This window comes from Bolinopsis microptera, chromosome 1 (genome assembly GCF_026151205.1).
Source record: "Bolinopsis microptera isolate Bmic1 chromosome 1, MBARI_Bmic_1.0, whole genome shotgun sequence".
In the NCBI taxonomy this organism is placed as follows: domain Eukaryota; kingdom Metazoa; phylum Ctenophora; class Tentaculata; order Lobata; family Bolinopsidae; genus Bolinopsis; species Bolinopsis microptera.
Window position 1 is genome coordinate 5,831,231 of NC_087072.1, and position 26,196 is coordinate 5,857,426.

General features: G+C 39.3%; 2 protein-coding genes and 1 long non-coding RNA gene across 8 annotated transcripts; 1 reads left to right on the plus strand and 2 right to left on the minus strand.

The window, feature by feature from the left end:
- Positions 1-3,808: 3,808 nt before the first annotated feature.
- Positions 3,809-7,096, minus strand: LOC134815255 (uncharacterized). 2 transcript variants are annotated; one of them, XR_010160232.1, is made up of 4 exons: positions 6,496-7,096; positions 5,919-6,025; positions 5,693-5,807; positions 3,809-3,923 (listed from the first exon to the last, which is right to left on the minus strand). It is a non-coding gene; the product is annotated as an uncharacterized LOC134815255 (long non-coding RNA). The 2 variants fall into 2 exon arrangements; XR_010160231.1 differs by lacking the exon at positions 5,693-5,807 and having other exon boundaries at positions 6,496-7,087.
- A 10,148-nt stretch (positions 7,097-17,244) lies between these two features.
- On the plus strand, positions 17,245-25,973 carry LOC134812934 (uncharacterized). Of its 5 annotated transcripts, XM_063820556.1 has the most exons (15): positions 17,245-17,391; positions 17,651-17,777; positions 17,985-18,135; positions 18,269-18,412; positions 21,026-21,126; positions 21,243-21,362; positions 21,727-21,915; positions 22,154-22,322; positions 22,429-22,604; positions 22,847-22,927; positions 23,591-23,768; positions 23,885-24,048; positions 24,271-24,341; positions 24,524-24,596; positions 25,058-25,393. In XM_063820556.1, the coding sequence occupies exons 1-15, from the start codon at positions 17,312-17,314 to the stop codon at positions 25,298-25,300; spliced, it is 2,067 nt and encodes a 688-aa protein (XP_063676626.1). In that variant the 5' UTR covers positions 17,245-17,311; the 3' UTR covers positions 25,301-25,393. The 5 variants fall into 5 exon arrangements, with proteins under 5 accessions (XP_063676626.1, XP_063676651.1, XP_063676642.1 ...); XM_063820581.1 differs by lacking the exon at positions 24,524-24,596 and having other exon boundaries at positions 24,248-24,341; positions 25,058-25,730; XM_063820572.1 differs by lacking the exon at positions 24,524-24,596 and having other exon boundaries at positions 25,058-25,730.
- LOC134812964 (putative tyrosinase-like protein tyr-3) lies at positions 18,734-20,852 on the minus strand. The gene has a single exon (XM_063820600.1). The coding sequence runs from the start codon at positions 20,218-20,220 to the stop codon at positions 18,796-18,798; it is 1,425 nt and encodes a 474-aa protein (XP_063676670.1). The 5' UTR covers positions 20,221-20,852; the 3' UTR covers positions 18,734-18,795.
- Positions 25,974-26,196: the final 223 nt, after the last annotated feature.

A 26,196-nucleotide genomic window follows, 5' to 3' on the forward strand; every position in this document is an offset into this window, starting at 1 on the left:
CAGCCTAAGGCAATTGCGTGTGTCCCGGTTTTTACTCATCTTTGAAACGGTTCGAGCTGCGTTTTTGACGAGGATTTCCATCGTGGCTCTGGTGAGGAATGCGCATCGTCTTCTTAAGTCCTTCACGAAGGCTGACGTAGAGCATTTTTTCGCCTCTGTCATTTAGGGTGAATCCAGTGTTGATTGAATAAATGTTCTGGTTGCCGACCAGGTCGTTAGCAAACGTGAATATGCGTGAACGAGCGGTTTCGCTTTGTCTGTGGAACCAGCTAACATTGCTTTTAATTTCGTTGTTAACAGCTTTGATTCGCTCGTTCATTTTCTTGTCATTAGAGGTTGGAATGAAAAGTGAAAAACATATCTGAGCTTTGCAGGTCTCCAGGAGATACTCTGCGAGTTCGTGGATAGCTCCAGATGGGATACATTTCCTCTTCGTAAGGTCGTTGATACCCAGGTGAACGTAAATACAGTCTGGTCGTAGCTTATTCAACTTCTCGTTGAGCTGTTTTCGTTTCTTTGCTAGGTTTTCGAGACTTGATGCCCCGAATTGGTGCACATTGAATTGAGAACTGAAACTACGTGGATTGAACTTGTCAAAGTTACTATCGTGTATGAGAAGTACCGTGTGCCTACGATAGATATGAGAGTTCCTGGTTCCAGTTCCTGTGCCTGGTCCGACTTCCCGAGATTGTGAAGTTGAGGATGGTACATGATTTTCACGCCGATGAGGCATGCGGCTATCATTTAGAGAATTGTCTGGGCGCTCTTCTTGAGCTTGTTCGTTCTGGACAGTTGTCATGCGGCCACCATTTTGAGACCCGTCTCGTCCCCCAACAGTGGGTGAGTTGGTGCGTTTATTGCCTCTGCTGCCGTTCTGTAGCCGCTCACTTTGGCTCGGTTTTCTCTCACGGTGGTTTTTGTTGTTACGTTTGTCTGCTTTTGTAAACGGATTTCCGCTGTTAGCTGCCGATATTGAGGCCCAGGTAGGGGTTCCTGTTGCATTCGGACCATTACTTTGAACGTCCCGGGTAGCAGTGTCAGGTTTGCTTATATGCGTTACAACGGGCTGTACGTCATTTGCAAGGACAATTGCTACATTCTCATGGTTGGTCTCAAGGGCCTCAATTCTTGTCCTGTTAGATGAGCTTACAGTGTCAAGTGACTGAAAAGCGTTGTTGAACTCGTTCCTAAGCGAATCGATTGAGGCGATCGTTTCATTCTTAGCAGAACTTACCGTGCTTCTAAGAGCTTTCTTCAGTTTATCTTGCTCGAGCTCTAGATCTTCAAATCGCCTCTTGGAGGTGCTACTCGCTTTTTCGAACGTTTTGACGCTGTCTGCGACCTCGGCTCTAACTTCCTGTAGTGATTGAATCTCTCTGTTGGCTATGATCTCGAGAGTTCTATTTTGTTCATCAACTGCATCCCTGAGCAAATTGAGGTACTTACTCTATGTGTACTGCGTGGCGCGCGCTACTGCAAGCGAGATAAAAGGGCTTTGGTTAGAGCAACACGCACGGCGTAAAAATTTGATTTGTACGTCTACTGTCTTTTTATATATTTACTGAGCGGCGCTCAGCCTGTCATTCCACCGAATCTCTATTCTATATGTTTATGAACATGATAGCCTGAGGTCCTTAGGTAAGATACAGGGGTGCGCGGCGGGTCATACAACGTATAACTTACTGGGCCGCGCTCAGCCTGTCATTCCGCCGAATTTCTATTTATTTATGTTTATGAACATGATAGCCTGAGGTCCTCAGGTAACGTGTAACAAGTCGTGACCCCTACGGTCGTTTCACTATCGTTCTTACCTGAGGACCCCAGGCTATTATGTTCATAAACATAGCCTGGCATAATTGAACCTTCTAATACGCGCAAATAGTAGGGGGTGCACGATTTGATAGTTTAGTCTGATATTGATATTAATATTGATTATATTGATATTGTTATTATTGAATGAAGCTAACTCCAGACATAAATAATACTACTTCTATTAACAAAGGGACTTGGAGTATAAACGACCAATTTTGCATAATTGTCTAGTCTTTCCAACCAAGAATTCAGGAGGCAAGGGTGGGTGCGTAAACTTTATGGTCTGCACTCTCAGATCCTGTATCACCCTGGATTCATTTCGACGTATTTTTGGTAAAAGTATACATATACTTTCTGGTCACTCTCTTGCTACTCCAAGTCCCCTAAGATATATGGTCTAAAGTTTGCACTAGTTATATTTATAAAATATGTTTTTGTCTGCTTTAACTGATACTAAATAAAATTGTTGTTTTCTTAAATTGTTGGTTTCTTGATAAAAAATAAACTTGCTCGGATTTTTAAAATTTTTGTACCACTGTTTTCTAGGGACTGTGAGAATTTTCACAATACCAAATTTGTTTGTAGCGCGATGCACTACTGGGTCGCGCGCGCGCATCCAATAACACTCCTGCGCGCAGTGTTGTGACCTCCCTTCGTCGTAATTAGCTCGTATTCAGATTGAACAATTTTGAAGTCAAATAAATGTTGTTTCTTTTAGACTTAAATAAACAATATGGATGTAGTCCGAAGTAATTTGTCTACTAAATAAAATTTTGAAACTATGAACAAAATTGGCGAAAATTTGCCGTAGATTTGACCAAAAAACTACGCGCAGAACTAAATATTTCTTCATAGACGCGTGAAAATTTTTGAGTTTAACATTGAATATTTTAGCTTGGTTATTGTAATACTTAATTTTCAAGTCTCTATCCGATAACTAAATATTTTATCTTTACGACAGTATAAAATTTGTTTGTATATTTGCTAAATTAAAAAAACAGTAGGAATAGAAACGTCGAAGGTCTTGCGCTTATTTCAGTCCCAAAATATACTCTAATCATAAACTTCATAAAACCCACTGAAAATGATGTCTACAGGCATATTAAGCCCTTACACCTTCCCAAATCATTTAGCAAGGATTCAGAGCCAGTTTTTAAAATTAGCTTTCGAATATCATTGTTAAGACATAAAACTATAAATAAATGAGTGCCTTTTTCTCTTTCGTCTCGATAGTTTCTCTTTCATTTTAACATTATACATTAGTAAAAGCAATCAGCGATCTTTATTAATCATTGAAGGAGTAGAGTAATTGGTCCTCGTCAATGTTTAGTGTCTGATTACAGTTTCGGTCCGACCTCCACAACTGAAAAGATATTGGGGGTATTATCAGTTATGTAAATGGAAAAATTATATTTGCATCATAAAACTATGAAAACATTGAAACTAATGTTTTTGAAGGCTCGCCTATTCGTTTAAGCAATCAAATAGTCAGTGCATGCACAGTAAAGAACAGTTGAAGGCACCGGGAATGTTTCAAATATAACCTCTGTCTACTATCAAGTATCAGACCACACACTCCACTGTCCACTATGTACTATAATGTACAATGGCAATTAAAATGTGTTCCCGGCATTTTAAAATGCGCGCATCTTGCGCCGTGACCATGACGGTCACAGCGCATGCTGGTGAACGGAGGTAGGCTGGTGAACGAGTTATTGGGACAAAATTGGAACATTTTGGAACATTGGTTACATCGGTTGTAGACATGCAGTGATTCCCAAACTTGGTTTGAGTGGTCCTAGGACCAATCTAAACGCTTTCCGGCCAGTTTTAAACCGTTCTGAGCACTTTTAGTTTTAGGAGAATATTAATTTTTGTTCATTTTCGTGCATTCCATGAACCTGGGTAATTTTCATGCTCATTGGAATTTAGAAGGTAAAATAACTCACATAACAGTGCTCCCGACAAGTTTCACGGATATAGTGAATCTTGAGTTTCTAGTCACCTAGCCTCTTGGCCTGAAAGATTTCTTGTTCGGCAGGGTGACTGCTTGAACGTCAACTTCAACCTTTCCCACTGTGCACTGCATCGAATCGAGGTAGAGTTGTTAACTGAAATATTGCATTCAGTCTAGCGACCTTTAAATCTGGGTCAAACTTAGTATTTCTGAAAGTTTCGCAAAATTTTATTGATTACAGAGGGTGTGTCACGCCACTCTCTCCTTAAGATCTTGCAGATGTTAGCACCATACCGTACCTGTTCATTATAATAGCCCTAGACTATTGCATGAGACAAGCCTTAAGCAAGCACCCTGAAATAGGATTTACCATTAAAAGCCTTATAGGAGTAGGAGAGTCAAGGTGGAGAAGATATCGGTCACTGGTTTTGTGGATGACATTGCTCTGATAGCAGATACTGAAAAGGAGACAGAGACGCTGATGCAAGAGATAGAAAGGGTTGCTGCCACAGTGGGACTTAGAATGAATGAAGGGAAAAACTAAATTCATTACTCAGAACATCGAGAACCCTGATACCATCAAGTCTCTGGGTAACCATGCTGAAAGAAAGCCTGTCTCTGAAGAAGGAGAGACGATAAAAACGTGATACGATACGGTATGTTGAAATAAAGCCAGTCTCTGAAGAAGGAGAGATGATAAATACGTGATACGAAACGGTATGCGAAAGCTATGTAGTTGATCAGACTTAAAGTTACGTGTTCTTAAGAGGGTGAGAGGTTCTTTAGTAAGGCCGACTGATTAAATGAGGCTCTGAAATGAACAGGAATCTAGCAATAATAGCATGGAGAGTGGGGAAAATCAAAACGCGGAATAATAATCTAACTCTAAGTTAACGATAAACTGGTACAGAAATCAAAAGTCCGAACACGGAGTCTAGGAGTAGGAAATAGCTGTGAACCAAACAAACAGAATGGCACCCGTGCATGATATATTAAAATATGTACCGTTCTAGGATGCCTCCGCAAACTTTTGCTCCTCTGTAAATGCACGTGTTAGTGCTGTAGCGAAAGCTATGTAGTCGATCAGACTTCAAGTTACGTGTTCTTATTAGGGTGAGAGGTTCTTTAGTAAGGCCGACTGATTAAATGAGGCTCTAAAATGAACGGGAATCTAGCAATAATAGCATGGAGAGTGGGGAAAATCAAAAAGCGGAATAAATAACCTAACTCTAAGTTAACGATAAACTGGTACAGAAATCAAAAGTCCGAACAAGGAGTCTAGGAGTAGGAAATAGCTGTGAACCAAACAAACAGAATGGCACCCGTGCATGATATATTAAAATATGTACCGTTCTAGGATGCCTCCGCAAACTTTTGCTCCTCTGTAAATGCACGTGTTAGTGCTGTAGCGAAAGCTATGTAGTTGATCAGACTTCAAGTTACGTGTTCTTATTAGGGTGAGAGGTTCTTTAGTAAGGCCGACTGATTAAATGAGGCTCTGAAATGAACAGGAATCTAGCAATAATAGCATGGAGAGTGGGGAAAATCAAAACGCGGAATAATAATCTAACTCTAAGTTAACGATAAACTGGTACAGAAATCAAAAGTCCGAACACGGAGTCTAGGAGTAGGAAATAGCTGTGAACCAAACAAACAGAATGGCACCCGTGCATGATATATTAAAATATGTACCGTTCTAGGATGCCTCCGCAAACTTTTGCTCCTCTGTAAATGCACGTGTTAGTGCTGTAGCGAAAGCTATGTAGTCGATCAGACTTCAAGTTACGTGTTCTTATTAGGGTGAGAGGTTCTTTAGTAAGGCCGACTGATTAAATGAGGCTCTAAAATGAACGGGAATCTAGCATGAAGACTGGGGAAAGTCAAAAAGCGGAATAAATAATCTAACTCTAAGTTCTCCACTACCTGAATATTGATCGGGAACAGGTTAGCCGCGTATGTGGAAAGAGTGAGTTAGATTATAGGTAACAACGGGTAGTCTCAAGCTACCCGTCTTTGCACCGTAACTTAGCCATCTGATCTAGAAGAGGAAGGGAGGTTATCATCTACACATACTGTATTAGGAAGTTAATCGTGTCCTAGCTACAGATCATACCTTATTAAGAAGTTTATCGTATCCTGAAAAAAATACCTTATTAGGAAGTTTATCGTGTCCTAGAAACAGGCCATATAACAGAATTATCACTTTCTCCTCCTCCCAATCCACAGTATTCCGGAGTTTCTGCAACGTCACTAAAACTGCAAAACATTGTAAGTTCATATGTAGATTCTATAAAAGGTTTGAATTAAAGCAGAGAGGTTAATAAGCACTTATCATATTTAGATTATATGTTATAGTTCAGTCAGTTTTTTTTGAGACGCCTCCATGAACCACCACGGGGCGACCTGCCCAGTAGTAAGAGCTGCCCAGTAGTAAGAGCTGCAGGAAATCACAAAAGCAATGAGGAATGTTGAAATTAAATGACTTTTGTCATTTATGGGTGCTTGTATAATAATTTTACCGCAAGATTTTGATAATCTTTGTAATAAACTAGTGCAATGATTGGACAAGTCACAATCAACAATGATAAAAGTGTTTTATATAAAATAACCTAAAGCGAGAATGTCGTTAGTTAACTATAAAATACAGTACCAAGCGATGTATTAAAGTAACACAATTATACTCGTTCTAATTGATATTAGCTTACTTTGATTCAACGAAAACCTACCTTTTATCTGCTTTCGTGAAATTCAAAAGTGATGTTAAAGTAACACGAGCCCTTTAAAGCTTGCAGGGGTTCCTCCTATTATCGTTGATCAATTATGTACCAAGTACACTATGTAATACAGCAAAGTCGTCAGTCGATAACTGCTGTTAAAGCCATGAAAGTTCAAAGCGAGTGCAGAAACAAGAAATGGCGCGAAATCATAATGTTCAAGCCACACGTACAACGTATGATCTGCATTATGCTCCTTCATCAACTAATTCTAGTTTTAAACGATTTTGACACGCTAAAATGCGCGCGTGGATTTGCGCGGCGCGTAGAAAAATTTTAAAGCTGTCGGATAGAGGTTAATAAATTTTTCTACTGTCAACACAGCCCAAGTTATTCATGTTTTAATATCAAAAAATGTCCGATTTTTTTGTATTATTTTTAACTAATTTCCTTTTCAAATCGCTGCCACATCAAAATTATTTTACGAAAGTACATTAAATTTTCACAGAAAGCAAGCTTAATCGTTTTAGAACTAAATTAAAAAAGAATTTAATATAAAAATGTTAAAACTTTAAAATTATCGATGGAATAAATTGCCAACGTCCAAATATGTGTAAAATACGACGAAGAGCGGTCACAACACTGCGCGCAGTGGTGAATAATGCTTCTCGCAACCACATGCAGATCGGCGAGATGCGAAGGATTGACATCGTGAATCAACAAATTTGTCATACCTTTTTGGAAAGATCAGTGAGTTTCGCCTAGGTGCCATATTTGATGGTGCGCGGCTTTTGGAGCAAAAGTAGCTGTAAAAGTCGCGTAATTTGACCAAATTCGTCCAAATTTGACCATTTTTGTCGTATTATTCGGATTTATCTTCAGTTCCTTAAATGAGATCATTCTGGAAATTGGCGACAACCTTCCAATAGGGCTTTCACAACTGTCCGAAAAATTTGGTGGTTATCGGAGTTGATATAGTGATCAAAATGGGGCAAAATACGCTGCTTTTAGCTGTAACATAATGTCTGATGGTTGGATATGCTTTAAATTTTTCGGACACTTTTCTTGTAAGTCTATGAGTAAGCTTACCAATTTTTGTTGCAATTGGAGGTCGGGAAGAATACTCAATATCTATTTGTTTGAAGAAAATTGTGCTGGCCGAAATTAGCGCTAAAAAACCATCCTACAGTCGGCACGCGCGGCTCACTGTCGATGGCGCACTACTTGTAGCGCGATGCACTACTGGGTCGCGCGCGCATCAAATAATGCTTCTCGCAACCACATTCTCGCCGTATGCAGATCGGCGAGATGCGAAGGATTGACATCGTGAATCAAGCGCACTACCTACAAATAGGCGCGTTTATGCAATTTTACAATCAAATAATCAGATTTTACAATCTAACTGAGCGCGCGGCTCTTGTTATGTAGCGCATACGTCACTTCTTTCTTATTGGTAGTTGGCGTGCACGTGATCTTTTGCGCGGCTGTAATTGGGTCTGACCGATCACGTGAATGCGAGTTACGTGCGCTCTAACATCCAATAAGCATTTGTAGGTTTACAACCTACTATACCAGGACGCGCGCCGAGTTGGACGGTCCAATATATGGAACAGATATTTTACGAGTATCACCCGTTAAATAAGCATTCGCACTTTTTTCCAGGGCGATGGAAGTCGTAATTCACTCAGCCCGAATAAAGATTCGCCGGAATGACAGGCTGAGCCCCGCCCAGTAATATCGTTTTGATCTTACGATATAGGGGAGCGGCGCGCTCGTGCGCGGCGGGTCAAGCAACGTATGACAAAGTTTGAAAATACATCGATTCAAGTTGGTTTCAACTTCTGGGGGCCTTTTTCGATCAATCTTGAAGATCGACTGTGTAGTGATTTAGCACGCTCACTTCAAACATTGCAAGAATGCAATTGAATCACTTGATTCACGATGTCAATTCTTCGCATCTCGCCGATTTGCATATTGCACTAACCAGAGCCCTCTTGCTTGCACATTGCAGTAGCGCCGAAGGTGGTGAAACAAGCGCGTCACGCAGTACGCGTATACACATGGCTATGTGAAATCGGCATATGTGGTTGCGAGAAAATGCGCGGCGCGACCCAGTACTAGTAGTGCATCGCGCTACAATTGAATCACGTGACACAATTCCGCCAATCAGAGTACAGGAATCCGCAAAGTTAAAGTTGCAAATTTTTGATCGGCCCAAAATGAGACTTTTCTGGAGATTTTGAAATAGGATGATGATTAATCACTCTACACTCGACTGTCACGTGACTTTTTCAACCCGTTCTCTAGCTGGCCCTGAAAGACTATTCGAAACCCTAACCCTCTAGTCTGATTCCAACCCTAACCCTAACCCAATCCATAACAAAAGCATATGCTGAAACCCTAACCCTAACGAGAAATTAGACTAACTTCCTTATATGGTCATATCACGTGATCGAGACAGTTTTTCGCCAATATCTCGTCAGGGGAGCATTTTAACCCTATGTCATGGGGGGTGATTCGGAATCAGCGTCCGAAAATACATCGATTGAAGTTGGTTTCAACTGTCGGGAGCCCTTTTAGAACAATCTCGAAGATCGACTGTAGAGTGATTTAGCACGCTCGTTTGAAATAACTGAAACAGAAAATCAACATTTAACGTTGTTTCAAATTTTCCTCCTGGGGAAACGTTATTTTTAGTTTTACAAGGGGAACATTTTGCAAAAAACCGAAGTTTCTATTTCTTTTACTTTCGAAGTTAGGCCCCAACCAGTAAGGTTTCCTGGGAAGGCATCAACCATCGTAATCAGTTTATCGAAACAAAACTTTAAGTACTAATATCATAAGATTTAATTTAAAGGAACATTATTTTCAAATTTTTAAAACCTGAACACAAAGGTCCTCTCGATCTTGTGTGAAATTTTGAAAAAATTTTGGTCCTTCAAATATTATAATTTTGGTACCAAAAGTTGCGTCCGACTATTATATTACTAAGCTTATAATTACGTTCCTGTAAAAATTATTTTAGGAGTTGTAGGCATTTTAAGCAAGAAGTTACCTATTTTTCGTCCTGTTTACACTCTTGCAATGCACAGGAGGCCCACATACAGCTCGAAGTTATCGTGCTACAAGGTGAATTTGCATTATTCACACTTAGAGGCAACTTTTGGTACCAAATTTATCAAAATCAGAGACAAAAAATTCTGTGCAAACTCATGTAATGGCGCTTATTACATAAACTATATAGTATATCAATGTTTGCATTTTGATCACCAGAAATTTTCGTGTTTCAGACTCATTCATGGTTATGACTATGTTTAAGTTTAACAATGACCGGGCATCATTGTTTAACATGGGGAATGCGTTCGCTTAATTAAGCTCTATTGAGCTTCATTGTGCATTGGTCACGTTCGTTTCCACTAAAATTTTCATCTGTTTTTTATTTTGACCGAGGACTCCTTAATCAATAGCGGCCGGCTTTATTGTTATTGGTATGATGCCTAATGATTGCTAAAAGATATGAATGCTGTCGATGTAGTATGCAACTGCATAACATAATTATAATCGACCAATTATTTTAGTTAGAATGTATAATCGAGATTAATTCAACTGAAGTGTACCGGTCCTTTTTATTTTAGTGACGATGCAACCTGTAGATTCTTGGCCATGGCACTAAGATCTTGAGTAAGTTGTAGGTACGCAATTAGCACGATAAGTTGGTATGCTAATCACTTCTCAATGATTTCAGTAATCAATGAAATATCGATTAGCTCCGCTTACAGCTCAAACGTAGTCATTATTCTAATTGTGGTTACTCCGAGTTTAATGACTCATGTCCCATAATTTACTGCAGTCAATGCCATTTGGCCCTGTCTCCTCCTCCTCAGACTTCTTTTACTTCTAGTTCTGTTCTCAATGGCCCCGTTTCAGGATGCCAGTGTATAACCAGTCACAGTTGCCACAAAACCAGGTAACCAGGCGAAAAGCTGCACCCTAATTATAATATAGGTATATTTAAACAATAACAAAATCTAAATTTTCACTCTAATACGATTTAACTGATTTCATGAAAGTTCTTATTAATATTATTGTGACCAGTGTTATTTGAAACTTAGCAGGCCCTTGTCATTCTCACTCTCTTATAGGTATCAATTATCATAGTGATCACCTCATCATACTCTTTCTCCTGACAAATGTTTCTGAATACTTTCTTTATTATCTAGTTACACAATAATGTCCTCTGTTTGTTAACTAATGGGCATGCTGATCAGTTACAAACCGACAAAATTACTTCATACCGGCTAATTATTCCTTAATACAAATCTTTTTTTCCTCAGGATAATTGTCTCCAGGTAGTACTAGTAGTGAATAGTCAATATTTATCGTGGAAACTATGCTACTATTGGTCACTCCTTAAATCTATTGTCCGGCATTCTTTAGTTTGTACATTTAGTTCCTCGATTTGTATTGCTTACAGTTTGAATATGTCGACATATTAGTAATATCTAGTACAGTAACAGCTAGCCTAACGCGTATGCCCACTATAACCTATAACGGCATGGTCGCTATAGTCCTATTATCCCATATTTGAGGAATGTACCCTTATACGCAGCAGTGTAGATACCAAGTACTATATTATGTGTTATTATGTTTGGCTCGTATGTCCATATTATGTATTACGGGCGATGTGTAGTCGCAGCTAGTTATTCTTGTTAATAATCCGCTGGATCAACCTAGGTTCACTGTGTTACATGATACTGTTTAGTGTGTTACATCACACAGATTGATCTATTCTTTGTTGCCGTTTCGAGATGTACCACTTTTAGTTTCGCTCATCTCGGTGTACTCTACATCCTTCGGTAAACAAATTGTTGTGTAAATCTTGATCAGTTTTACAAATATGTTTGAATGTGTTTTGTTGAAATAACATTAATTACATCACCTGCGCCTTTAATTAAGTTACATGTAAGATTATCTTTTCACTGTACATTTTTCGGTATTTTCGACAGTGTTTTCTAATTTCTATTTAGTTTTGTCAGATGATGTACGGAGCTGACTGCAATTTGCTGGGAGTGTAAGTTTACCATCAATTTCAGTAAAACAAAGTACTGTATCTTGTCGCATGACCTCTTATCGCTCGAAAATTGTAATGCAATACTCTCCAACCCGCACTTTAAATTTTGTATAGAATGATTTTCCCTTTTGGTGCGATTTCTTCCCAAGTAATTGATTGTTTGTCTGCAATTGTACCGTGAGTAGCTTACAGAAGGATCTAGAAAACACTCTGTGACACATGATACAACGCCCCACCTATCATTACAACTGACGTCACACTCTGTTTTGTTACACGCTTGTTAAGATCTTTCCGTCAGGTCACATTTTGAGATTATTCATCATGATTACATGTAACTCAGCAGTTTAACAAAACGTTTTACGACAGCTTTACATAAATAAGCATAATTTATTCGCTCATATGTGCGGTCATCACAAATCATTCCTACTCAATGTAAAAATTATCTTTAAACAGAGGAGTTCGTAGTTTTTTGTTATATGATAGTTTAATCGCTTTTTCGAGTCGGTTTCTGTTGCTTAATTCCCATGGGTGCACCTTATACCCTGATCTAAGAGCCAAATCCATGAAGTACTCCGGATATATGTATTGTGTATTGTGTCATTGTGTATTGTGTCATTGTGTGAGTCACAATCGCTAGTAGCTTAGTTTTATAAATAGTGGGGCTACAGAATGGCTGAGGTGGCCATCTCCGTGTACGTGTCTGTGAGCCGCTTAATTCTGGGAATCAGAGATTCGGAATAGAACTAATTCTTTAGTGCTTTTCTGTTAAGATGATTCTATTTAAACACAATTAAACGCTTCCTTTGATAATAACCGAACATTATCATTATGAATTATGTGAGTAAACAATATATATTGTTCACTATTTAGAATATTCCAGTCGATTTTCTCCAGCAAATTTTGATAACTTTTCTCCCTGCAATGCGGGGTTCCAGGCTCCAGCGGGGGTCTCCATGATCTAAACATTACCAGCTCAAAACTACACTTCAAATACCGACCAAGGGCGTCGACATATTGGTGAGCTAGCTAGCAATTAGTTGAGCAGTGTTTTATACGACCAGCACTGAGTAGTGAGTACACCACATCCCGCGGCTATTAACTAATTGATCACGTGATGAAGAGCACCACACGCTATCCAGACCATTCCTTAGACTCTTGGGGGTCTTAGTAATGCTCTGTGCTGTACTCTATTGCATATCATTATTACTTCTCTATAAAAGAACGAATCAGCTGGAATGAATGAATAAAACTCTGTTGTTCTTTGTAACATCGTTGTTTTTTGTTGAAGTGCTTTTTGCCGTGTGAATTTATCCGTATGTCAACGTGATCACTACGTTTTTTAACGTGCGAATTTGATATTTAGCTTTCTGCATATTTTTACTGCCGTGCAATGTTTTACAACTCTGAAAGTCACCTGACCTTGTTTAATAAACACATATTTAATATTATGGATGGCACATCTTCATGCGTGATCAGGGTTTTAACACTGTATTATTAGCCGTGTTTTGAAGCCATTGTGCACAATCGTTCTGCTTGCAATTTTGAAGGCACATTATTACCAATGTCTGTCTTCGTAGACTACCAGAGCCAGTTTTTTCGTCTCATTAAATCTCTCTAGAAAAGAGAAGAGACAAAAGATGAATGAAATATATTGACTGGTCTGCACGGCGTGAGGTATGAAGTGCACGTCATCGCCTAGCAGTCTCAAGCGATGCAGCGTAGGCGTGGTATTAAGAGCGTATAGTTTCAATTATCTGACAATTGTTTTACGATAACTCAGCCGCCACATGTTTGTTCTCAATGTCAACTTTACCGCTCTCTCCTACTTAGACATCATGACCAAACCGTCAGTAATTGTGATCTCAGAGTTAGATCTCTTAATAAAGTTGCCCTCTAATCAACACTTAATGATTTGTTAATTAACCAATAATTAACAAAAGACTGGCTGCCTCCACCCCCACGCTCCGGTTTAAACCCCGAACTACCCACGTGGGTCCCGGGACAAAGTACATGCGTTTAAAAGGCACACATCACGTGATCACCTCAAATCAGATGGATCCAGCCTCTTGATAATGAACTTGTTAGGCTGTAATGATCAGTGAAATTCGATCCAGTACCGGCTGTGGTAGTTGGTTGGTTTTGGCCGGATTATCAGCGTGAGCTGGCTAGTTAGTCTCTTAGTTGTCACTTTTGTTCGTCACCAGACGTGTAGTGGCCTGTGTTTTTTCTTCATTTCTAGGAGGTGTGTCATATGATGGACATTTGTTATGCATTATTTTTAAAACAAGTTTAACGATCAAGACCACTCTGCAGGGTTACGTTGTGAAGGGGTAGGTTGTGAATTTAGTTAGTGTCCGGTACAGGTTTTGATCCAGGGTGTAAAAATGAAATTAAAGACATTTCTGATCAGCCCTTATTTGGACATTAGACTGATATAACCATAGTCATCCAGTATTTCCGGCCAACCTCCTGAGTTTGGCTACCTCTTTTACCCTAGGAAATCAATAGTATTAGTATGACTCATTGTGTAATAGAACAGTTAATTAGTTGTCATGGTCACATTTTTCTCAATTGAAAACGTTAGAAGTTATTGTCAGAAATTTGGTAGGACTTACAACTTAACAATAAAGCTGTAAGGAAAATCGTTGAGTTATCTTTGAAGTCTATTGATGGGTAAACGTCAATAATTAGGGTTGCCCATGTTGGGACCCATTCGGTATTAAACCATTAGTGCTTTTAACAAGCAGTCCCTAGTCTCTAGCTGTAGTCCGGTTACAGGTTAAATGTCTACGTTTTTTGTATGCTACGTAGAGATAGGAAACTCGCTATATATCCTGACTTCCCCTTACGACCGTTCCGATTTCTACCTGTTATAGTTATAACAGCAACATCTAAAGGTGATAGATATTGTCGTGAAACTTGTAGCTAGGCAGGAACAGTTTTAGTTTGCGTTAACAAGAAACTTGCCAATTTGACTTAATTATTGGTTACATTTAATTACGAATGGTTTGCGTCAGATGCATGGTAATTGGTAAAGACATCTTTTAATTGTTGTGGATTATTTCAATGTATAATACTTGGGATGTGGTTTGATATTCGCAGATTCGTTGTAACCATAATTGCTATCAGTGAATCGAAACCTTTGTGATTACGGGGACTTAACATTTCACCCATCCTGCCGTTTTAAACATATTATCTGAGTTAGGGTTATTTAGGGATTAGTGTAACATTAGTTAAACAAGACGTATTAGTTGGGTGGGAAAACGTCCTGAGATAAAATTTCGAAGGATCATATGTCGTGCTAAGTTCCTGTTAAATTAGAGCTTAAGAATTGTTAAAATCGTTATCAATATGTTGCCACGTCCCTTTGAATGAGCTATTACCTTTTACTGCCATGAATGCCCTGCTGTAAACAGGATACTTACAATATGATAACTATATGACTTAATATAATGTTACGCAATATGTACTCACTGTTAAGTAAAACTACTCACACTACTCTCTGACACCCCAATAGTTGTTCAGACTGGTCTACTGGGTGTATTCTCGTGTCCACACCGCTGTAGTAGTTAATTCGTATTCGCTCGAGCTGTACTCAAGGTCAAATTGTTTGTAGGATATTCAATTGGATCGTTGATTTATCATTGTTTTTTGGAATTTGCAGAAGAATGAATTTATATATTTGGGTTCGTGTCCAGTGTTTCTCCATTGTTGCTCCAGAACGGTGAAAAATCACGCCTGCGTATCACATATGATAACCTCATCTGCATACTTGATAAGTACGGAGCAGTACTTTAAGTTCATGTAAACAGTGTCTTTGTAATTAAATAGCCAACTCAGGTGTCCGGCCGTATTATGTCAAAATGACGAAGTTAAGATCATACTCCTTTATAAACAATGTTGCTTTATCATCGCACCGAATAATATCCATTATTCAGGTACATTGCCTGTATATATTATAATGTCAGTCAGTAACTTTTATTTAGCTTTCAGCAGGTTGTTTGTGTCCTAGTGCTCTGTCTTGTCATGCTGTAGAATTGTAATACAAAGAGTCGTGATCAAACCGTCGAGCTAACTCTCCGAAACTCAGCTAGGTGTGGTTGTTATAACTTTTCTTAACTTTTATAAAGCAGAAGGTTAATTTACTCATTTGAAACTCGGTGATCTGGATCACCATTCAGTGATTAGTGGCAGTGCTCGATGAGTGAGTCATCGATATGGCTCATTGGTAAATGGTATCTCTGATTACCACCAATTCAACTTTCTTAACAACTCAACTTTGTCTGACTCACGCTCAGTAGTAGTTAGTAAAGTTGAACTAAAAAGTTTCAGCGTTTCAAAATATTCAGTATTCATGAGAAACAGTACAATGCAACACCTTCCCGTTCTCAAGTTTAAAATATCTCTACCATTTGGTAAAGATATTTGTTTGGAAATAATTCAAATTCCTCGTGCATCGTGCTTTGTCCACCATCTGCTGTTGTGTGTGATGCGAGGCAGTGTACATCGTACAGGTATAAACTGTAAATATTCAATATTTTCATGTAAATATTCGCTTTTAACTTGTGTTTAGTCGTACTCCTAATCCTCATGTCTTACGTAGTTTAACTTTGGAGTTAAACCAACATCATCGGCTGGAAATAAATTTTAAACGAGTAAAGAGGTCAAGAATTTGATTAAGTAAACTTATTAGTTAATGACCGCCTAACGTTGTTGGGAATTATCAAGATGACTGTATTAGGTTCACACGTATCCTTTACATTCTTCACCACAGTGATAATTCCCATAATGTTATGGTATTGTACTTTCACCCATATTAATTCATCACTATTATTGGTTTTTTGTATTCAAAGTCCTGTTTAGATCGCCACATTTGGACTTTTAATCCTGGTGCTGTTTTAAATTAACGTACAGAATTCTTGGCATACCAAATCTTCACGCAAACATTTCCCAAACACCTACAACTTTACAGCTTTCTGGTCTCTCCTATTTATGATGAACAATGTATTGATAGCGCTCAAATTCGTTTGATACCGGCTCAGCCATCCTTTTCCAAAAAAATATGCCATTTTTGCAGACAGCTAATTTTGTTCGTTTCGTGCGTTTACCTACCGCTTACCGAAAAGCATTCGACAATCTCACTGTACAGTGTTTAGTGCGGCAGTAGAGAAATTACACGCTGTACACACAGCACTCAAGGCAGTAATGATCCGACGGCGCCAGTTGATCTCTGCAAATGATATAAGGACAGAAAAAAAAGAGTGCTTAACAGCTTGTTTCTGTTTTGTGACCAGTGATGAAATATTGTGATTAATATCATTTGAAGCAGACTCTGGTAATAATAGAAATTGATCGGTGGTCCGTACCCGAACTAAAGCCCTACAAGTGTGGATACTGGTGGGGAGGTGAACCACATTTGTTTTAAGACATGACAGTAATCTTATGCTTTGAATGGTTAATGCTGCAAACTCATTGGTAAATGGCTGTCACGTGACAGATAATAAAAACACGGTTCACGTCTCCACCAGTATCTAGATCTATTATTATCACTACTAGTAGGGATTTAGTTCGGTTAGGGATAAAGTACCTTCTCCCGGCGGAATCCCTAACAAAACCACGTCTCAGCTTTATCTATCGCCTGATTGCTCCAACACACTCTGGAGATTCTACCACCACACAGTGAAATAACCAATTAATTGTTTAGCACATAGCAATCTGTTTCGGGAGTGGTCAAACAACAACGCCCACCATGGAAATATGATCTTTTACTTGCTTTTCCTTGTCGGACCCTCATTCACGACCCAAGTTCCCCGGATTCCAGCCGCCTTCGCTAAATCGTGAGTACTTTACTGTACTTTACTGTGCTTTACTGTACTTTACTGTACTTTACTGTACTTTACTGTACTTAATTACTGTGCGATCTTGAGATTTACTTTACTTCTAGAGTGGCTTTTCATTAGTAAATTAGTAAACAGGAGTGCAGGACATTGAAATCTAGGTGAAATGTAATCCCAACACTTACTCAGTTTACCTTTAAAACTATAAAAATAATAATCATACTCACTACTCATCTTTAATCAAGTAACGAAACTCCAGGACCGTAACGTGTGAGGTGGAGTTTGATAGCCCAGTTAGGAGAGTCTACCCTGAATATAGTATAGTAACAGGGGAGCGGTTTATCGCTCAACTACACCTCCCCTCCTGCTCCATTTCCTCTCACCAGGTAGCTCATCTTATTGTAACACTCTCACTTGGAAATAGATAAACCACTATCTGCTAGAAACACTAATTAGCGGGCCCAGAGCCAGGGTTGGCAGCATGATCTGGGGATAGTGAGACGATGATGGTTGTGATCTTATCAGTTAATTAGACTAATTAATCCAGCTCCCAATAGATAAAATGTGCATGTTCACACATTTGCCCTCCACAGACCCACGCCAGCTCACCATGTACAGACGACACGTGCTCGGACCAGTCCACGAGTGTAGTCAAGGTAGATAACACCACCCTCTACTTCTGCTACTCTGATAACGAGGACCCTAAACCCTTCACTGCTAACCTCCTACCTAATAACACCTACGGTAAAACAATACAAAACACCCACCAGTTACTGTCACCACCATTAATTATTACCGGCAAATTATAAATTATCAGTATTCTGAGTTTGAAGCAAAATTTCAACTTGCTGTCAAATAACGAGCCCCATTTTAACAGAATATACAAGTGGAGGACTTTCAGAGATTTGTCTTGATGACGTAAATAAGACCTCCTTCACAAATCTAAACCTTGATGATGGATTGCTCTATGTCGCTTCAGGATCTTTTGATACAGGCCTCAAATATTACAATATTTCTAAAGGTGGGTAATTTTAATTTGAAATTAAAGTTAAGATCTCCGAGACAATAAATCAAATTATATCATTCACATTATTGGTATCGCTAGGTTATTAATCGTTGATAGAGAGTTTATTTCCACGATAGTTTAAAGATTAATATGAGTTTCATGAGATTCCACCGCACTATCCACCCGTACGCCGGCTTGTCCGCCAATACCCTTCAAATATGTAAATATTTTGTGTCTGTCTGTTTTAAAGACTGTCTTAATTCATGGAAACAATACAAGGGAATAATGCAAGTTCAAAGAAATGCCTCTGAGTAGAGTTTTGAACAATATTTATACTACTCGCATATTACAAAACATTCAGACACGGAAATTTTCATATGACAAATTCTGAAGACAAATCAAATATTGCGCCAAGGACTAGGATCAGGATCAGGTTTAGGGTCTGGTCCCTCATCCTCACTACTACTTCCTCCATCGTTCTCCTCCAAGCAAACTCCACACGTTTTAGCACAGTGTATCCTGAATAGCGGCTCAGTTTCACAGTATCCACGCTGCAGGGCTGTACTACAGATCTTACCTGCAAAAGGTGGGTTGTCTCCACAGAGGTTACACTGGTGACACGACTCCGCGCAGTGGGTCAGCATGTAGCTAGGGTTGCTCTGACACTTGCCTGCCAGAGCGTCCATGACACAGTTCACTGAGTTATCACCACACTCACACACATTACACGACAGAGGACAGTTGACCAGGGTGGCAGGGTGGCCAGCACACTTACCCTGAGCAGCCAGCAACAGGCACTTCACAGTGTGTTCTGCTTTGTCCTGACATTGACAGAACTCACATGTTTGTTTGCAGTTGATCATCATCATCTTGACGTCTGTGTAGCACTTACCTTCTTCAGACCAGGCCTCACACCTCTGGTCCAGGTCTCCGCACACGCATTGTCGGCAGGAGAACGGACACTTCTTCCTTATTTCAGGTTTCAGGCAGTCTCCTATGCGAGCTGCTAAAACACAAGTATCCTCTTGGTCCACACACTCCCCTACTTCTTCTGTAGGCTCTACTTCTGTGGGTACTACCTCAGTGGGTAAAACTTCAGGAGTGCATATTTTACAGGACGCTGCACAGTGAATGTTCATAAAGTCAGGGTTTGCGTGACAAGCGTGGGGGTTCCTAGTGACCCACACCGCACAGTCACTAAGATTATCCACACAGGCACCTTTACACTGGCTACAAGAAGCCTTGCAGTGCTTCAGCATGTATCTCATATTGATCACACACTCGCCTCTCCCCGCCCTCACTTGGCAATCTGCCACAGTGTCCTCGCACGTGCAGTGACCACAGCTCGCCGCGCACCTCTCTCCGTACCGGAAACAGTTATGCCTGGAGCTGGAGTCATAATTTCTCTCTGTGATCTGCTGGCAGTAACTAGCTGGGTATCTATCTTTACATGTACATCTCCCACAAGTTTGCTTGCAGTGGGTTCTCATCCAGGTGTCAGAACAGGACCTCACCTTCAGCTCCTCAGCGCAGTTCCTGGCATTGTCTCCACAGGAGCAGTCAGAGCAGGAGAACTCACATTGTTTGTAGACCGCGGGATCTGTACACAGACCTGCTAGTCTAGAGAACACGCAGGATTTAACATCATCTTTACATGAACAACACCCTAGACCTTGCACTCCATCCTCGCATGCACACCCTTCTTCTACTTCTTCTTCTTCGTTGATCAGATCTGTTTCATCTTGTGTCTCGTTTACATCGTCTCGTCTTCCCTCTGTTAATGCTAGCGCTATCCCAAGTAAAAGTATCACAAAAGTACGCATTGTGCCAAAAAAATCTGGTTCGGATTCGAAACTGGTTCGCACAAAAGTGTTTTTCCCCACTGTTTGCCGTTTTTTCACTTCAGTATTTTATTTTGCACCATGCTGTTAAACTGGATCTCCCATTGTTCTTATTTATTAAACAGATGGTTTTATTTGCTGAGGTTTGAATAAATCACTGAACTGGCTAAAATGAATTCGATTTAGCTAAAGTCTCTATTTCGGTTAGAAATGTAATTTGATGGAAGTGCTTTAACCAGGTGTAGCCAGTCCACACCCTGGTTCCTTGATATGAAGGAATTGTTTGTTTGGGCCCGGACGGTGCCGGTGGTTCTAATGACCATTTACTAAAATACATAAATACAAAATACAATATAGTATAAATATTATAATCAGAAGTTTTATAAATCCTATCCGTCCAAGTTAAACTTGAAGGGCGCTACACGCACGACGAAAACTCCCTTTAATGTGAGCTGAAGTAGACTACTAGTAGTAGAGCTAGTAGCGCTTGAAATTGACAGAACTGAAAACGAAATCTGACAATTGTCGCGAAAACTGACAGTTTTGTGTGCTCAAAGTGTCGAGAAATACTGACAGTGCAAGACTGGGCACACAAGAGTGAGTTAAAACATCCTCCACACAAAAAAAACTTGAATACACTAATAATAATCAATTATTAAAAACACACAAGCTCATTCTGCAGTCTTATTAGTCTTATCAGTACTCTTTATAGCACCGTTTCTGATAAAGTGTAGCTTTATCGTTTTAATTCTAAATAAAAAGCTCGAATAAACCTCCCACCTGACAGAGGAATTAAGAGAGCCTCCCAGTCCAACGAATAGAGGAGGTGAAGTAGTGGAAATGACAGGGATGTTCGTAAGAGGAGACTATATCTACACTGTTTATCTGGTGAGAAATAGCTTACTTTGTAGAAACCTCGTTTACATTAAGTTACTTCCTTACCAAAATGTATTGGTTGATCTGATGTGGTTTTATTTCTTGGTTTTACCAGATTTCCCTCCCAGGATAAAGATGTCAGTCGGATAACAAGGTCCTGCAAGAGGGATCTGTCCAGTTTTACAAGGCAACTAACAACCTTTACTGTTGCTAAGATACAGTGTCTCAACTCTGTTAACAGCGAAGAGGTTAGGGAGGTTCAGTTTGTTGAACAATGTTTAGATTCTACGAATTGTTAGTATCTTTAAACGTTTTAAAACTGAACTTGGTAATCGGTATTGGCCCTAATTTATTAAAATTTTGAGAATACATGGCCTAAAGTTTCATAATCCACTCTGAACATGGTAATTAGTAATAGTATTGGCTCTGATTCACGAAAATTTGGAGAATACATCTACCACCCAGTATATATATCTATTGCCCTAAAATAACTAGCAAAACTTGACTTTTGAACAGTATAAAGTATTCCAAGTTCCAACATATGCACTTCGGATTCATATCATCTTTGTCTTGTAACGTCTTGTAACGTCGTGTAACGTCTTGTAAACGCAGGTAATATTAGATCGAGTGTTAGCGTTGGAATTCGACAGTGACTTAGATAAACTGTTCATATTGACTACCAAGAAACCAGTGACATCCTCCATTGTGGCTCTGTGTGTTATAGACGTGGCTACTGATATTGATGACGTGTTTGATACTGCAGATTACGAAAATTACGATATCGACGGAAAACTGATACAGGTACATTTACCATTATTCATCCTGACAGTTTACAAAACTCTACAATACTGTTGAGCTGCAATAAGGAAATGAGACCTTGTAAATATTTCAAGAAACTTTCAGACGAGACGAATAGAAAGCAATCATGCAAAGTTATGTTACTGAATTAAAGTAATGTGGTATATTTGCTACACTATTTCAATTCAGTAACAAATAGCCACTACAGATTTGTAAACACCTAAATAAACCATAATTTCAGTCACCGCAAGGAGTGATAGATTGCTCCACTTCAAGGAACGGAGAAGTGCAGACAGTTTGTGTTGACCCAGTCAGGACCTCCAGTGTAGCTGCAACTCTTGAATACACTGATGTTTTCACCTTCACTTCATACAAGACATTAGACCATCATATGTTCTACTTTCTATGTGGTAAGAGGCTTAGTCAGTGAATTAGCAAATAGATAATGATAGACAACCAGATTCCCATCAAAGTGCTGCTAGCTTTCATTAGATCTCAACTAATCCCTCTCCTCAGATGACAGTATCTACGTGTACCAGTACTACCCGGACACTGATAAAACTAAGGGATTAGTAGATGTCTTCTTGTGGGAAGAAGCCTCCTCCATTTCAATATACGAGGATAAGTTGTATCTGACCCTGGAGGAGAGTGTTTTTATTACTGATCCTTACTGGTGCTCTTTCTATGGAAGGGTAAGTGTTAGACTTGTATAGTTCACTATAATGTACACAACAGTTTTAAGTGCCATTAACTTTTAAAACTGTCATTTTGCACTTATTATTTCTTTACATAACCATCAGGTTGAAATTGTACTGAAATCAGTCCATCTTGAACCCGTCCATTTATACATATTATCTGCCGTTCTTGGAAATGTGGTAAGCGATGAAATGAAAAACGATTTAATTTGAACATGATGTTAATTATATTTTTTCAGGACCCGATAGGTTGTATTGGCTCTATGCACCCGAGTTGTTCGTACTCAAAAACACAAAGTCGGTGCTTGTCAAAAACTGAGGTTTGTTTTTATGTGTTAGTTTGAGTTGATTTTCCCCTACTTCCAGCCAACTTAAACCACTATGTCTCCAACTTTCCACTCTGTCTCCAACTAACCACTCTGTCTCCAACTAACCACTATGTCTCCAACTTTCCACTCTGTCTCCAACTAACCACCCTGTCTCCAACTAACCACTCTGTCTCCAACTAACCACTATGTCTCCAACTTTCCACTCTGTCTCCAACTAACCACTCTGTCTCCAACTAACCACTCTGTCTCCAACTAACCACTATGTCTCCAACTTTCCACTCTGTCTCCAACTAACCACTCTGTCTCCAACTAACCACTCTGTCTCCAACTAACCACCCTGTCTCCAACTAACCACTCTGTCTCCAACTAACCACTCTGTCTCCAACTAACCACCCTGTCTCCAACTAACCACTCTGTCTCCAACTAACCACTCTGTCTCCAACTTTCCACTCTGTCTCCAACTAACCACTCTGTCTCCAACTAACCACTCTGTCTCCAACTAACCACTATGTCTCCAACTTTCCACTCTGTCTCCAACTAACCACTCTGTCTCCAACTAACCACTCTGTCTCCAACTAACCACTCTGTCTCCAACTAACCACCCTGTCTCCAACTAACCACTCTGTCTCCAACTAACCACTCTGTCTCCAACAGTGCGCTGAAACAGACGAGTGTGTGCAGGACCTAGAGTCAGGATCCTTCTCAGCCAGGTTTCCTGAGGGGTACAGTTACCAGATAATAGGTACTGAGTGTCTGAACCAGAAGATATACTCCGACCTCACTGTAACCATCTTCCCCAACTCTACTGTCACTACTGTCACCACTTACAGAGGTAACTTATACTGCCTAGTGTCTGTTGTGAACAAACCTACACGTCAGATTTACACCTTGATATTGAGAAATGGCTAGTTAGTACAATAACCAGGTGGACACTAAATAATCCTTTAGATTGCAGTGATGGCCCTGTTAACCCTGTCACCAGAAAACCAGATCCAGTGGTCCAAAATTCTGATTTCTTCAGTCCTAGAGAAATCGGATTTCTAGCCGGAATGGCCGGTTTCGCCGCTCTTTCGCTATTTCTCATCATCATTGTCTGCAAGGGCAAAAACAAGGTGAGTTAAGATTTTATTCATCCCAGCACCCCCTGAAATGATATCCCTGAATGTGCAGTTTAATTCACCTAATCACTAATATCACTTATAATCGATTGGGTTTAGAACGGTTATCAGATGATCGAATCTTTAAAGGGTTATATAGTGATACAATCGTGACTAGAATGATGTTTGTAAAGCACTCACTTATTCAATATAGCTGAGTGAAAGTAAGAACCACAGATCGCTCACCCCAAAGAACAGTGTCACCCCGATCATGGCTTGAGGCGATGTTGCTATATTTCACATGGCAGGTGAAGGATGTATACTATGTCGTGTTAGCTGTATCCATAATCCATGCACACGTTAACTGCATCATGCATGTCTTAGCAAATTATAGAAATTGTTGAGATGTCGATGATAAGATCACATCAACCATGCTGATATATCAGTGACAGTGTCATACTATCGAGTGCACATTTCGCACCATTTTCAGGTGTATGAGAGAATTTGTCCCGTTCAAAGCCAATAGTTTAGCAAGTGTCTCGAATGTGTCTCAAATGTTACTCGTAAGCCTGAAGCAGCCATTTGATGTTCTCCTCTACAGCTTTTGTGACTCTACATTTTGATCAGACATCGTTACCGAAGAAAGCGTTTTATTTTAATTCTACCCAATGCATAATTAACCATTCTTTCCGCGCTGTTACTTTTATCCAGCTGAGCTGAGCTTTAACGAAAGTTCTTCGATATTCATAAAATCAGCACAAAAGAGTTTATAAAATTCTCTAGAATTTTGTACAGCCCAAAAATGTCCAACGTTTATTTCTTCTACTTGTCAATCTTCATAAAACTGAGTGTCTCGCAGCATCGCAGCACTAACTAAAGCTGTTAACATGAAATCCTATGTATAAACTAGTACTGTCACATTGCTCTCTACTTCATTTCTAGCTGTGCCACTATTCTTGTGTTCACAAAATTCATGATGTTTCATATTAAATTGACATCATCATAACACTTCTTTCAATTCCAGGTAAATATCTGTAATGGTTTCAAACTAGACCCCCCAAAGATAAAGTACACAACTGAAGACAAGCAAGCAATAGTGGACCCCACCACCCCCACCACCCCCACATCTGACTGCTTCAACGTTACTAATGGACATCAACTGGTCATCAGAAATCCTTCGGCTAATGCGGATGATGATCTGTATGACACTGTAGATTACTCGGATGAACTTCGACTTAGGGTGGCTTCAACGTCCGAACAGAGATAGTATTTTTCCAAATCTGTCTATCCAGCATGAGTTTGTTTATCTCCTTGCTGTCGTCAAGCCCCGTGTCCCTCCGAAGGATGTAAATATATGTGATAATCGTCACAACATCTACAGCTTTCTTGTGAACTCAGATTGAGATGAATGGAGAGATGACTGCGTATTTTCAATAGCTCTTGTGATTTTGTCTGCTTATGATGCTTATGATGAGCTGTTAAAAGAATATCCACAGGATTAATTCTTAATTTTGAGTAAATTTATTTTGTTTTTACTGGTTGATAACATATTATGATTCTTAATCTTTGATTTGTATATTTTTGATCCAGAAAGAATTTTATCATCTTTCATAACATCGCATGAAATGTTATTGCTTACATTGCTTGATATTTTGCTATTTTTAGAGCCAACTTGCTCAGCCAAATATTGATACTGTAAAACAAGAAGTATAAATTACTTGCTATGCATGCAACTATTTGCACTATAAAAAAAAGATAATCAAGTAGTAAACAAAGATAATCAAGTAGTGTTTATATACAAGCGCAAGAAACAATTTGATGTTAAAATCTTTCAACTTTAAAATCAAAAGAACCATAATTGAAATTAGCCTTATCAAGATTCAAAAACATTTTATTGGAGTAAGCTGACAGCTCGCTGGTCAATTTTACCAATTTTCAGGAACACTTCTTTTGTCTAACTAAGATATCTTCAGATTATATTTCAGCAGCTAAACTGCGTGCACCTCTAATTTTCATACCTTTCAAATCATGAAAAACTTCGGCATCATTGTTGGACAATGGACGCGTTTACCGGAAGTTCTCAAGATAAATCAATTAAAACGAACTATATGCGTGCAAAAAGAGTAATTACATAGCATAATTGGAATATAATTACATTTCCGT

Coding starts and splice junctions, on each gene's coding strand:
- LOC134812934 (XM_063820556.1), top strand. CDS start 17,312: ATGATCTTTTACTTGCTTTTCCTTGTCGGACCCTCATTCACGACCCAA. Junction 17,392..17,650: donor CCAGCCGCCTTCGCTAAATC/GTGAGTACTTTA, acceptor ACGAAACTCCAG/GACCGTAACGTGTGAGGTGG. Junction 18,413..21,025: donor ATATTACAATATTTCTAAAG/GTGGGTAATTTT, acceptor CCCACCTGACAG/AGGAATTAAGAGAGCCTCCC.
- LOC134812964 (XM_063820600.1), bottom strand. CDS start 20,220: ATGCGTACTTTTGTGATACTTTTACTTGGGATAGCGCTAGCATTAACA.